General features: G+C 41.3%; 1 protein-coding gene across 1 annotated transcript in view; it reads left to right on the top strand.

The window, feature by feature from the left end:
* Positions 1-247: 247 nt before the first annotated feature.
* Positions 248-14,046, top strand: part of col24a1 (collagen type XXIV alpha 1 chain) — a gene marked incomplete at its 5' end in the record, with an annotated part of 140,131 nt that continues 126,332 nt past the window's right edge. Inside the window, one exon of the mRNA XM_084163896.1 lies at positions 248-397. Within this exon, the coding sequence (XP_084020022.1) occupies positions 248-397 (150 nt within the window). The remainder of the gene's footprint in view (positions 398-14,046) is intronic.

Below are 14,046 nucleotides of genomic sequence, written 5' to 3'. Positions count from 1 at the left end.
GTGGGAACTGAGAGAGGGGGTTCTGGCCTGTCTGGAGAAAGAGGACAGTGACCTTGCAGACCTCTTCCGTTACAAACTGTGGCTGGCTAGGCTGACTTACCTGGTTGACATTTTCAGAAAAAATAATGAGCTAAGCACAAGCCTCCAGGGCACAGAATCAACCATTTTGAAGCTTGAAGATGGCATCAGAGGATTCACTGCAAGCCTGGGATTGTGGCAGTCACAGCTGAATGCTGGAGCATATGGCATGTTCCCTGTTCTGTCAGCTCACATGCAGCAGATAGATTCCCCCCTGTGTGAAGCTGTGAAGAAGGACATGGCTGAACACATGGCCAGCCTGCACCAGAACTTTGACCGGTATTTCCCTAACCCACAGAGATCTCAAAAACTTAAATGGGTGAGGTATCCCTTTCAAGCTGTTTCCTCATCAGACGTAGGACTAAGTCTGCCAGAGATGGAGGCCTTAGTGACACTACAAGCAAGCTGCTTTTTGAGGCAAACACACTCACACAGTTCTGGGTTGCTCATCTACAGAAGGAAGCGGTCTCCTGCCTGGCTGAGAAAGCAGTAGATGTTCTGATCCAGTTTGGCACCACAAACCTACAATACCGTTCAAAAGTTTGGGGTCACTTAGAAATGTCCTTGTTTTCGAAAGAAAAGCAACTTTTTTGTCCATTAAAATAACATAAAATTGATCAGAAATACAGTGTAGACATTGTTAATGTTGTAAATGGCTATTGTAGCTGGACACGACTGATTTTTAATGGAATATCTACATAGGCGTACAGAGGCCCATTATCAGCATCCATCAGTCCTGTGTTCCAATGGCACGTTGTGTTTGCTAATCCAAGTTTATAATTTTAAAAGGCTAATTGATCATTAGAAAACCCTTTTGCAAATATGTTAGCACAGCTGAAAACTGTTGTGCTGATTAAAGAAGCAATAAAACTGGCCTTCTTGAGACTAGTTTAGTATCTGGAGCATCAGCAATTGTGGGTTCGATTACGGGATCAAAATGGCCACAAACAAATAACTTTCTTCTGAAACTCGTCAATCTATTCTTGTTCCGAGAAATGAAGGCTATTCCATGCGAGAAATTGCCAAGAAACTGAAGATCTCGTACAACGCTGTGTACTACTCCCTTCACAGAACAGCGCAAACTGGCTCTAACCATAATAGAAAGAGGAGTGGGAGGCCCCGGTGCACAACTGAGCAAGAGGACAAATACATTAGAGTGTCTAGTTTGAGAAACAGACGCCTCACAGGTCCTCAACTGGCAGCTTCATTAAATAGTACCCACAAAACACCAGTCTCAATGTCAACAGTGAAGAGACGACTCCGGGATGCTGACCTAGGCAGAGTTGCAAAGAAAAAGTCCAGTGTCTGTGTTCTTTTGCCCATCTTAATCTTTTCTTTTTATTGGCCAATCTGAGATATGGCTTTTTCTTTGCAACTCTGCCTAGAAGGTCAGCATCCTTGAAGTGAAGGGTTCTCAACTCTAGCATACTTAAAAAACAAGTACAGAAACAGACTCAATGCTGAGCATGACCTCAGGGTTGCACTGTCAAAAACTGAGCCCAGAATACACCTGCTTGTTGAAAACTTCAACCAGCCACACACCTCTCATTAGGAATGTGTGTGTGTGTGTGTGTGTGTGTGTGTGTGTGTGTGTGTGTGTGTGTGTGTGTGTGTGTGTGTGTGTGTGTTCTGGTCTATATCTGTTGTATAGATATATAGATGTGATCAATCAGATTATTCCAGTTCAGAATAACAATTATTTATTGTATTTTAACAGCAACAGTTCCAACCTAGACTTTTTTTCAACAATAATTTCTACAGTAGGCCTAATAATTTTTCATCTGTACTGTTACTTAGGGTAGCACTCTCTAAAACTGAGCCTGTGTGTGTTCTGTTCACAGGAGGTTGGTGGCACCTTAATTGGGGAGGACGGGCTCATGTTAATGGCTGGAGCGAATAGGTGGAATGGTATCAAATACATCAAACACATGGTTTCCACAGAATTTCTCATTTGGGTCCCAGGCTGAAAAAGTTTAAGAACCCCTGGGCTACACTGATAACTCGTGCTTGGCTGCCAAGTGTCTCCATAATATTTAAATTGATGAAGTGTGATCATAATAATTATTTTAGCGATCCATGGTAGACATCCTGCTGATTTGAGCTACTGAACTGTATTTGCACTTGACTTTGTTTATGGATGAGAAAGTGAACTTGCCATTTCCAAAACGTTTAGCGGGGATGCTGCTTACGATCTACTGCCTAGGCCTCTCCAACCCTGTTCAATAATTAGCTGGTTGATAAACTGAATCAGGTTAGTTACAACTGGGGTTGGAGAGCCCTGACCTAGGACATCAACAGCCAGCCAGGGTTTCATTAAAAAAATTATAGGCACAATACTTTTTATATTGCACATTTAGGGATAATTAAACTGATGCATTTGGCGATGTTCAACTTCAATTTACTGGCACCATGAATAATAGCTTAGCCATACTCATTGATAGCCTAACATAAAGTGGGGAGAACAAGTATTTGATACACTGCCGATTTTGCAGGTTTTCCTACTTACAAAGCATGTAGAGGTCTGTCATTTTTATCATAGGTACACTTCAACTGTGAGAGACAGAATCTAAAACAAGAATCCAGAAAATCACATTGTATGATTTGTAAGTAATTAATTTGCATTTTATTGCATGACATAATTATTTGATACATCAGAAAAGCAGAACTTAATATTTGGTACAGAAACCTTTGTTTGCAATTACAGAGATCATACGTTTCCTGTAGGTCTTGACCAGGTTTGCACACACTGCAACAGGGATTTTGGCCCACTCCTCCATACAGACCTTCTCCAGATCCTTCAGGTTTCGGGGCTGCTGGGCAATACGGACTTTCAGCTCCCTCCAAAGATTTTCTATTGGGTTCCGGTCTGGAGACTGGCTAGGCCACTCCAGGACCTTGAGATGCTTCTTACGGAGCCACTCCTTAGTTGCCCTGGCTGTGTGATTCGGGTCGTTGTCATGCTGGAAGACCCAGCCACGACCCATCTTCAATGCTCTTACTGAGGGAAGGAGGTTGTTGGCCAAGATCTCGCGATACATGGCCCCATCCATCCTCCCCTCAATACGGTGCAGTCGTCCTGTCCCCTTTGCAGAAAAGCATCCCCAAAGAATGATGTTTCCACCTCCATGCTTCACGGTTGGGATGGTGTTCTTGGGGTTGTACTCATCCTTCTTCTTCCTCCAAACACGGTGAGCGGATTTAGACCAAAAATCTCTATTTTTGTCTCATCAGACCACATGACCTTCTCCCATTCCTCCTCTGGATCATCCAGATGGTCATTGGCAAACTTCAGACGGGCCTGGACATGCGCTGGCTTGAGAAGGGGGACCTTGCGTGCGCTGCGGGATTTTAATTCATGACGGCGTAGTGTGTTACTAATGGTTTTCTTTGAGACTGTGGTCCCAGCTCTCTTCAGGTCATTGACCAGGTCCTGCCATGTAGTTCTGGGCTGATCCCTCACCTTCATCATGATCATTGATGCCCCACGAGGTGAGATCTTGCATGGAGCCCCAGACCGAGGGTGATTGACCGTCATCTTGAACTTCTTCCATTTTCTAATAATTGCGCCAACAGTTGTTGCCTTCTCACCAAGCTGCTTGCCTATTGTCCTGTGGCCCATCCCAGCCTTGTGCAGGTCTACAATTTTATCCCTGATGTCCTTACACAGCTCTCTGGTCTTGGCCATTGTGGAGAGGTTGGAGTCTGTTTGATTGAGTGTGTGGACAGGTGTCTTTTATACAGGTAACGAGTTCAAACAGGTGCAGTTAATACAGGTAATGAGTGGAGAACAGGAGGGCTTCTTAAAGAAAAACTAACAGGTCTGTGAGAGCCGGAATTCTTACTGGTTGGTAGGTGATCAAATACTTATGTCATGCAATAAAATGCAAATTAATTACTTAAAAATCATACAATGTGATTTTCTGGATTTTTGTTTTAGATTCCGTCTCTCACAGTTGAAATGTACCTATGATAAAAATTACAGACCTCTACAAGCTTTGTAAGTAGGAAAACCTGCAAAATCGGCAGTGTATCAAATACTTGTTCTCCCCACTGTATACTTCAATATACAGTTGAAGTCTGAAGTTTACACAAAAAAATAAAAAATAAAAAAAATACATTAAAACTCGTTTTTCAACCACTCAACCATCTATTTTGTGCATGACACAAGTAATTTTTCCAACAATTGTTCAGAGGCAGATTATTTCACATATAATTCACTGTATCACAATTCCAGTGGGTCAGATGTTTTCATACACAAAGTTGACTGTGCCTTTAAACAGCTTGGAAAATTCCAGAAAATGATGTCATAGCTTTAGAAGCTTCTGATAGGCTAATTGACATCATTTGAGTCAATTGGAGGTGTACCTGTTGATGAATTTCAAGGCCTAACTTCAAACTCAGTGCCTATTTGCTTGACATCATGGGAAAATCAAAAGAAATCAGCCAAGACCTCAGAAATAAAATTGTAGGCCTCCACAAGTCTGGTTCATCATTGAAGGTACCACCTTCATCTGTACAAACAATAGTACGCAAGTATAAACACCATGGGACCACGCAGCCGTCATACCGCTCAGGAAGGAGACACGTTCTGTCTCCTAGAGATGAATGTACGTTGGTGCGAAAAGTGCAAATCAATCTCAGAACAACAGCAAAGGACCTTGTGAAGATGCTGGAGGAAACAGGTACAAAAGTATCTATATCCACAGTAAAACGAGTCCTATATCGACATAACCTGAAAGGCCGCTCAGCAAGGAAGAAGCCACTGCTCCAAAACCGCCATAAAAAAGCCAGACTACGGTTTGCAACTGCACATGGGGACAAAGATCGTACTTTTTTGAGAAATGTCCTCTGGTCTGATGAAACAAAAATATAACTGTTTGGCCATAATGACCAATATTATGTTTGGAGGAAAAACAGGGTTGCTTGCAAGCCGAAAAACACCATCCCAACCGTGAAGCACAGGGGTGGCAGCATCATGCTGTGGGGGTACTTTGCTGCAGGAGGGACTGGTGCACTTCACAAAATAGATGGCATAATGAGGAAGGCAAATAATGTGGATATATTGAAGCAACATCTCAAGGCATTAGTCAGGAAGTTAAAGCTTGGTTACAAATGGGTCTTCCAAATGGACAATGACCCCAAGCATACTTCCAAAGTTGTGGCAAAATGGCTTAAGGACAACAAAGTCAAGGTATTGGAGTGGCCATCACAAAGCCCTGACCTCAATCCTATAGAAAAAGCGTGTGCGAGCTAAACTTCTGACCCACTGGGAATGTGATGAAATAAATAAAATCTGAAATAAATCATTCTCTCTACTATAATTCTGACATTTCACATTCTTAAAATAAAGTGGTGATCCTAACTGACCTAAGACAGGGAATTTTAACTAGGATTACATTTCAGGAATTGTGGAAAAATTGAGTTTAAATGTATTTGGCTAAGGTGTATGTAAACTTCAGACTTCAACTGTATATATATATATATATAAATGTATTGTATGAATCCTATGAATTGAAATAATGAAAACTTCATGTAAAATAGAATCAATTGCTATACGTCATTCATTTAAAAGTCCAAAAATGTATGAAACAATCCTGGACTGCCCCTTTAAAACCTGCTGTTTTCTGTGTAATGGTACCCACAACTTTCACCTTGAACTCTGACAGGAAGTCCACTAGAAAATGTTGTGTCATATTTATTGTTCCTGTAAAGGCATTTATCTTTTATTATGCTGACAGGGTCTATCAGCAAGGAATATACCTTTTACCTTGCTGATCCTTATAATGTCATTCTAGGTAGTCATGTGGTCATAAAGGATAAAGTTATTAACTCAACCACACCTCTCATGTTTATTACAGGCTTATTTGTTGTTGTTTTTGTTTTGTTTATCCTACCTTGTTTTTGTTTTGTGTAGCTTACCTTTGACATTTAGAAAGACTGTCCTTTTGGAGAAGTTGACTATGTTGCCTGGCAGGCTAGAGAGAAAAACAAGTTGTATATGTAATCAAGTTAGAGACCATAAACAGATTAAACTCAGGAGTAACATTCAATCAAGATTAAAATTGTATGTTCCAAAGTACGTTTTTGCTGTTCTCTAAATCACTTGTAAAAGGTATGTTAGTTATCTGTTGTATTAAACAACCTTGATTATGGGTTTTAAAAGTAAAACAGCTGGTATTCGAAACTGCCCAGTACCTTACACTGCGTAAAATTGACTGTTTCCGAGTGTGTACATGTAAGTCAGAATATCTTTAACCAAAATTCACCCAACTTATTGTGGGAAGCTTGTGGAAGGCTACCCGTAACGTTTGACCCAAGTTAAACAATTTAAAGGCAATGCTACCAAATACTAATTGAGTGTATGTAAACGTTTGACCCACTGGGGATGTGATGCAAGAAATAAAAGCTTAAATAAATAATTATCTCTACTATTATTCTGACATTTCACATTCTTAAAATAAAGTGGTGATCCTAACTGACCTAAGACAGGGAATTTTTACTAGGATTAAATGTTAGGAATTGTGAAAAACTGAGTTTAAATGTATTTGCCTAAGGTGTATGTAAACTTCCAACTTCAACTGTAGGTGCACAGATCCACAATACTTATTTTCAATGTAATTCTATTAGAAACTTTTATTTGAAAAGTTTTTTGTTAGTGTGATGTTTTCTTTCTTTCATGTAGCCAACTTGGGATTTCACCACCATCTTTTTATCTGTTCAACAACACAGACTCAGGTCAAGCTCCCACTGGTTGCAACAAATGCCTACAGACATTTCCATGGAAATGGGGTGAAAAGCAGATTATTCCATCATGCACTGGACGGACAACCATGTACTGCAACGTCAGAATGAAGTTCACAAAATGGAAGAGAGTGTGGACACAGACGAAGACCAAGGCAGAGAGGGAAACAACAATAAAGACTCAAACTGATTCTCTGAGCTGCAGTATTTAAATGGCCATATACAGTACATGGCTGTAGTGTGCAGCAGGTAGCCTAGCGGTTAAGAGCATTGGGCCAGTAACTGAAAGGTCGTTGGTTTGAATCCTCGAGTTGACTAGGTGATAAATCTGCCGATGTGCCCTTGAGCAAGGCACTTAACGCTAGTTGTCTGGATAACAACGTCTGCTAAAATGAAATGTAGTGGACCCTATGCGTAGTCTTTTACTGGTGACAGCAAAACAAGTTTTTACCATCTGAAAGAATATTGGTGTGCTGGATGATAGAATATTCAAGAATATTCAGCTTAAAGTTGATGCACTGAAAGCACTTGCAGACATGGGCCAACTTCCCACTAAACTCTCATCAGGGTCTTCTCATTTCAATGCACAAGAATGGACAAATTTGACATGCGTTTACTCCTTATTAAGGGACTTATGGAGGATGCCCATTATGATTGCTGGACCCATTTTGTCATGTACAGTACAAGATGTTTCACAATGGAGCGAGTTGGAGAGGGTCATCGCCACTTGCAGCAGTTCTGTGAGAGCTTTGCAAGGTTGTATGGAAAACTGTATTGCACACCAAATTTGCACCTCCGTAGCTCTTGAATAAATGCTCTTTAGACTATGGTACAGTATATGGTTTCTGATGCTTTCCGTTTGAGCGAGATCATAGGTAAACAGAAGACCAACAATCACAGCATTTCAGTTCAGTTAAACCTGCAATATGTAACTTTTGGGCGACCCAACCAAATTCACATAGAAATGTAAGTTATAGATCTGTCATTCTCATTGAAAGCAAGTCTCAGAAGCAGTAGATATGTTCTATGTGCAATGTTTTCAATGCTTTCCCTTCTTAAGGTTAATTGTTGTGTCTTTTACTTTCAGTTTTGTACACCAAGCTGAAAATACATTATCTTGGGTTATGGAAAATATATTTCACAATGGTTTAGATGGTACAATGATTCTCTACACAATGACTGCTTGTTTTGTAAAATAAACTGAAAATAGGCTAACTATTAGAATTTCAGCAACCAGGAAATGGCAGAGCGATTTCTGCATATTGCATCTTTAATGAGAAAGGTTTTAACTGCCCAAGAGGTTAAGAGCATGGTCTGGCCAAATGACTTTGATGACAGAGATGAGGTAGTCATTGAAAAATTATGTTAAACATGTACATTTTTAGCAGACACTCTTATCCAGAGCAACTAGGGTTAAGTGCCTTGCTCAAGGGCACATCAACAGATTTTTCACCTAGTCGGCTCAGGGACTAGAACCAGCAACCTTTCAGTTACTGGCACAACACTCTTTACCACTAAGCTACCTGCCGCCCCAGGTAAACACTATTATTATTGCACATAAAGTGAGTCCATGCAACTTATTGTGAGACTTGTTAAGCAAATTTTTACTCCTGAATTTATTTAGGCTTGCCATAACAAAGGGGTTGAATACTTATAGACTCAATACAGTGAGGGGAAAAAAGTATTTGATCCCCTGCTGATTTTGTACGTTTGCCCACTGACAAAGACATGATCAGTCTATAATTTTAATGGTAGGTTTATTTGAACAGTGACAGACAGATCTTTGCAGATCTTCTCCAAGTCATTAAGGTTTCGAGGCTGACGTTTGGCAACTCGAACCTTCAGCTCCCTCCACAGATTTTCTATGGGATTAAGGTCTGGAGACTGGCTAGGCCACTCCGGGACCTTAATGTGCTTCTTCTTGAGCCACTCCTTTGTTGCCTTGGCCGTGTGTTTTGGGTCATTTTCATGCTGGAATACACATCCACGACCCATTTTCAATGCCCTGGCTGAGGGAAGGAGGTTCTCACCCAAGATTTGTTGGTACATGGCCCCGTCCATCGTCCCTTTGATGCGGTGAAGTTGTCCTGTCCCCTTAGCAGAAACCACCCCTGAAGCATAATGTTTCCACCTCCATGTTTGACAGTGGGGATGGTGTTCTTGGGGTCAAAGGCAACATTCCTCCTCCTCCAAACACGGCGAGTTGAGTTGATGCCAAAGACCTCGATTTTGGTCTCATCTGACCACAACACTTTCACCCAGTTCTCCTCTGAATCATTCAGATGTTCATTGGCAAACTTCAGACGGCCCTGTATATGTGCTTTCTTGAGCAGGGGGACCTTGCGGGCGCTACAGGATTTCAGTCCTTCACGGTGTAGTGTGTTACCAATTGTTTTCTTGGTGACTATGGTCCCAGCTGCCTTGAGATCATTGACAAGATCCTCCCGTGTAGTTCTGGGCTGATTCCTCACCGTTCTCATGATCATTGCAACTCCACGAGGTGAGATCTTGCATGGAGCCCCAGGCCGAGGGAGATTGACAGTTCTTTTGTGTTTCTTCCATTTGCGAAATATCACACCAACTGTTGTCACCTTCTCACCAAGCTGCTTGGCGATGGTCTTGTAGCCCATTCCAGCCTTGTGTAGGTCTACAATCTTGTCCCTGACATCCTTGGAGAGCTCTTTGGTCTTGGCCATGGTGGAGAGTTTGGAATCTGATTGATTGATTGCTTCTGTGGACAGGTGTCTTTTATACAGGTAACAAACTGAGATTAGGAGCACTCCCTTTAAGAGTGTGCTCCTAATCTCAGCTCGTTACCTGTATAAAAGACACCTGGGAGCCAGAAATCTTTCTGATTGAGAATGGGTCAAATACTTATTTCCCTCATTAAAATGCAAATCAATTTATAACATTTTTGACATGCGTTTTTCTGGATTTTTGTTGTTGTTATTCTGTCTCTCACTGTTCAAATAAACCTACCATTAAAATTATAGACTGATCATGTCTTTGTCAGTGGGCAAACGTAAAAAATCAGCAGGGGATCAAATACTTTTTTCCCTCATTGTACATTTCAGCTTTAGGAGTTTAATTTATTTGTAAACATTTCTAAAAACATAATTCCACTTTGACATTAAGGTATTGTGTGTAGGCCAGTGACCAAAAATCTCAATTTAATCCATTTCAAATTCAGTCTGTAACACAACAAAATGTGGAAAATGTCAAGGGGTGTGAATACTTTCTGAAGGCACTGTAGATGCAGGTCCTGATGGTACCAAGTACTTACATGCCATTGATCAGAGTGAGAATAAGAATGTGACCAGTGTTGAATTTACAGTGAGCTCAGACATTATTTGCCTGCCCCCTAAACAGCTGTTAGTCGTATCAAGTGAAGATGGGAATGATCTGTAAAGTGCAGTTTGTTGCCAGGACTACAGAGACAGTAACTGTGGCAGTACCAGTTTCAGACATTAAAACTATGAGAAATCAAGGGGCCTAGCATTGGGAATTTGAGAGCAAAGCTACTGTTTATTTCTTAAATCAATTGTAGCCGTATCATACTTTTTACACGTTTTATTATCCGTGTTTTATATGGAACTTTGCACTGTACTATGAAACTGCTTGAGGTGTTAAAATCTAATTTGTCATACAGCCTTTAATCAATGACGCTTGTCTTTTATGTTCTTTGATAACATTTGATCTCTTTTATTGTTTTAAGTGTGTGACTATTTGAAATGTCCTACAAATAAAGTTTGAATTGAAGTTTGATTTGATATTTGATCCTTAATTGATGATTGTATGAATACAGACTCCATTAACTTTATAGTCTATCATTCTTATTAAGACGTTTTTAAAATGTATGAACTAGGTTATAGGCCTAATACCTACATGTTTGGAGTAGATTGCCTGCTGAGCTGAACTGGGGCGTGACATGAGTACATTAGACAAGGTATTAGGGTCTACTACCATGTGTAAAGATCCATGACCTTCCAGAGCTGACTAATCAAGACAGGTCAAGCTCTGTTTTTATTCTGACTTCTCAATACTGAGCTTTTACTTCTTATCATTAAAGATATTCTGACTTACATGTAGTCCATTTTACGCAGTGTAAGGTACTGGCCAGTTTCCCCGTCATTTATTTGGCTCATAATTCAAGCCAACATTTATTCGCCCAGGTGAGCGTTTCAGAGAACAGATGAAATAATGACTCACCTCTGCTTACATCATCTGACCACTAGAGAGCAGCATGATTTTAGGAATCAAGTAAAATAGATCACTGGGGATTCTTGGACATCCACTGTATCTATTCAAAATTATCTCAACATTACTCAATGTAAAGTTATATTTCACAAATCATGCAGTGACTGGAACAAGGCATTTGAGTCACTTGCCAAATTGTTTTGTATTACTTTTGACTAAACCACAACTGAAGTGTGGACATAGAATTATAATTAATTTGGCTTGATTATAAGACCTCATTTACGTAACAAGACTGCACGAGTTCAGGCCATACCTCCAATCGCGCCCCACCAATCAATGGGAAAGTGAGTCTGAAGAAAAGCCATAAAGTTCCTGTCTGGTGAACTACCACTGCCTCCACACAGAAGTTAAACAGCAGGTAGAGGCAGGCAGACAAGGATCTATGCCTGATCTACCGTTCAACTACGTGTAACCTGCCCACTACTCTCTCTCTCCTCACAGCCGAACACCGGCTGCCACACGCTAATGACGACACAGACTCAACACTTCAAAGCATAGCACCATCACAGCCAGCCACAAGATTTACTGTGAAATGGGGACTTTGTCTGACTGTAGGCTGTAGAGTGGCCCAGTGAAGGTGTTGTTATAAGGAATCACAACACAGTCTGAGAGTGGAAGTTCAACTGCAGGGGAGGACTTAGGCCGGATTGAGAGTGAGGGTTGTGGTGTTACAGGAGACAGCCAGCGGAGGACTGGACCCAGCCCAATCCAACTGCCCAAAAAGAGAAGACCTGAGATGGGACAAACCAGCCAGCAGAGGACTGGACCCAGCCCAATCCAACTGCCCAAAAAGAGAAGACCTGAGATGGGACAAACCAGCCAGCAGAGGACTGGACCCAGCCCAATCCAACTGCCCAAAAAGAGAAGTCATGAGAGGGGACAAACCATGCTGGATATAATACTAAACTTAGGTTTAGGGACCTAACATAGGGACAAACACTAACTCTGATGGAGACAGCCAGGGAAGGAGTGGACCCAGCCCAGATCAACCCAATCCAACAAGCGTAGAACACAGAGAGACCATGTGACTGTACGCTGGTAATGGCACTGTCAGCCTGTAACATCTGAAAGGGCTGCATCCCAGGAGATTATACTATATGTGATATAATGCTATCTAGAACCTAAAGAAATGCTATCTAGAACCTAAAAGGGTTATTTGGCTGTCCCCATAGGATAACCCTTTGAATAACCATTTTTAGTTCCAGGCAGAATCCTTTTGGGTTCCATGTAGAACAGAGGGTTCTACATGGAACCCAAAAGCAGCAGGCAGGAAAGCGTCATGGACGAGGAGGCCTTTCGCCCTAATTTTCCCTGGAGCCTGTCCATGAAGTGAGACATTCCTTATAGAGGTGTAAAACCACACCTCGCTAAGTCTCTGTTTAATTTAGCAGTGCATAATCTCTTAAACATGTTTATTTTATCCATGGCTAAGGCCCAGAGCTTGGCATGAAAACGTTCAGTCATCTGCCACCAAGATGAATACTGTAGGAGAACGTTAAGCTCCAGTGTTATTTCTCGCCTGTCAGTACTTTCAATGGAGGCAGACAGTGTCTGAGGCTCAGTTATCTCAGGCTGATGCCATTGAGATGACCTATGACCTTATGCCATGCATGATGCAGCCAGATGACATTATGGAGATTTGCTACAACATGTATGCCATATGAAGTTACTGTACATGTTGGGGTGATTTTATTTGGCCCCCCCAAGTTTTCGGAGCAATAATCTTTGTTGTTGGACATGAAAGACTATAAAATTACCAGGAAATCAGCCCAAAGTTATTTTAATTTAGGAAACCTCTTCCCAAGTATTCCCACGCACAAATGTAGAGGCATATGTGATCGTTTCCTAATGTAAGGTTTTAAATGATTCTGTTTTTGTAAAGATACTATATCTGTTTGGGATTTTTACAGTCAGTTTGCAGTGTACAAATTATTTACAGTACAACTATGTTCCGGCCCACCGACCATCCACTCAAGGAAAAATTGCCCCCAATGCTCAATGTAATTGGGGACACCTGCTGTATATGTATAGTCAATATACTTGTATCAGATAGGGAAGCTATCTTCAGATTTATACCTTTTTGTTTTTGTCCCAAGATGCCTTCCAACAAACAACTTTATTATTTCTCAGATATCGAACATTCATGCACTCCCTAATACACATAAACAACTGCAAAACCCAGGGAAGGCCTATTCGGTATGTAGCCTGTTTGGTTGACAAAGGGAAGAAAAACAGACCTTCAAATACTTGTTTTGCTGCCGTATGTTTTATACATTTAGTATTATTTCCTTAGGGAGGAGAGAGTCCATAGCTGGAGGCACAGTGTTTTGGGGAGAGGACGAGGAGAGGTATGGACGAGGAGAGGTATGGGCTCTGAATACATAACATAGCTGACTGACCAAGTCAACAAATACATCTAGTGAGCAAATACAACCCCATAGTCAGTGATCATCAACACTTCATCTAATTCATGAATAAGTGTGTCTCTGGGTGTTTGTGCATGGGGGAAGTTTGTAGACTCTGTTTCTTTACATCATGGAGAGCATTAAAACAGTGGTAGTTAAATAATAGGGCCTCTGGACACCCACAGAACCAACGCTCATGTATATTTCATTGTTGAAGCGATTTCCTCCTCTTCTGTTTAGTCCACACATTCCTTCATCTGCATCGGTTGAGAGTCGTTTGATCTAGCGTTCTCTCTCTCTCTTCCTACCTCTCATTCCTTCTCTCTCTTTTGCACTCTCTCTCTCCTTCACTGTCTCTATCTCTCTCCCTCTATCTTTCCTTCTCCCCCCTCTCTTCCCCCTCTCTCTTTCCCTTAGTCTCCCTTCTTCCCTTCCTCTCTCTCTCTTACCCACTCATCCTATCTCTTTCTCTCTTCCCTCCCTCCCTCCTTCATTCTCTATCCCCCTTCTCTCTCTCTCTCTCTCTCTCTCTCTCTCTCTCTCTCTCTCTCTCTCTCTCTCTCTC

Source organism: Coregonus lavaretus (assembly GCF_964263955.1).
Source record: "Coregonus lavaretus genome assembly, chromosome: 6".
In the NCBI taxonomy this organism is placed as follows: Eukaryota; Metazoa; Chordata; class Actinopteri; order Salmoniformes; family Salmonidae; genus Coregonus; species Coregonus lavaretus.
The sequence above is the reverse complement of the archived record's forward strand: the minus strand, read 5'-3'. Positions and strand labels throughout refer to the sequence as shown.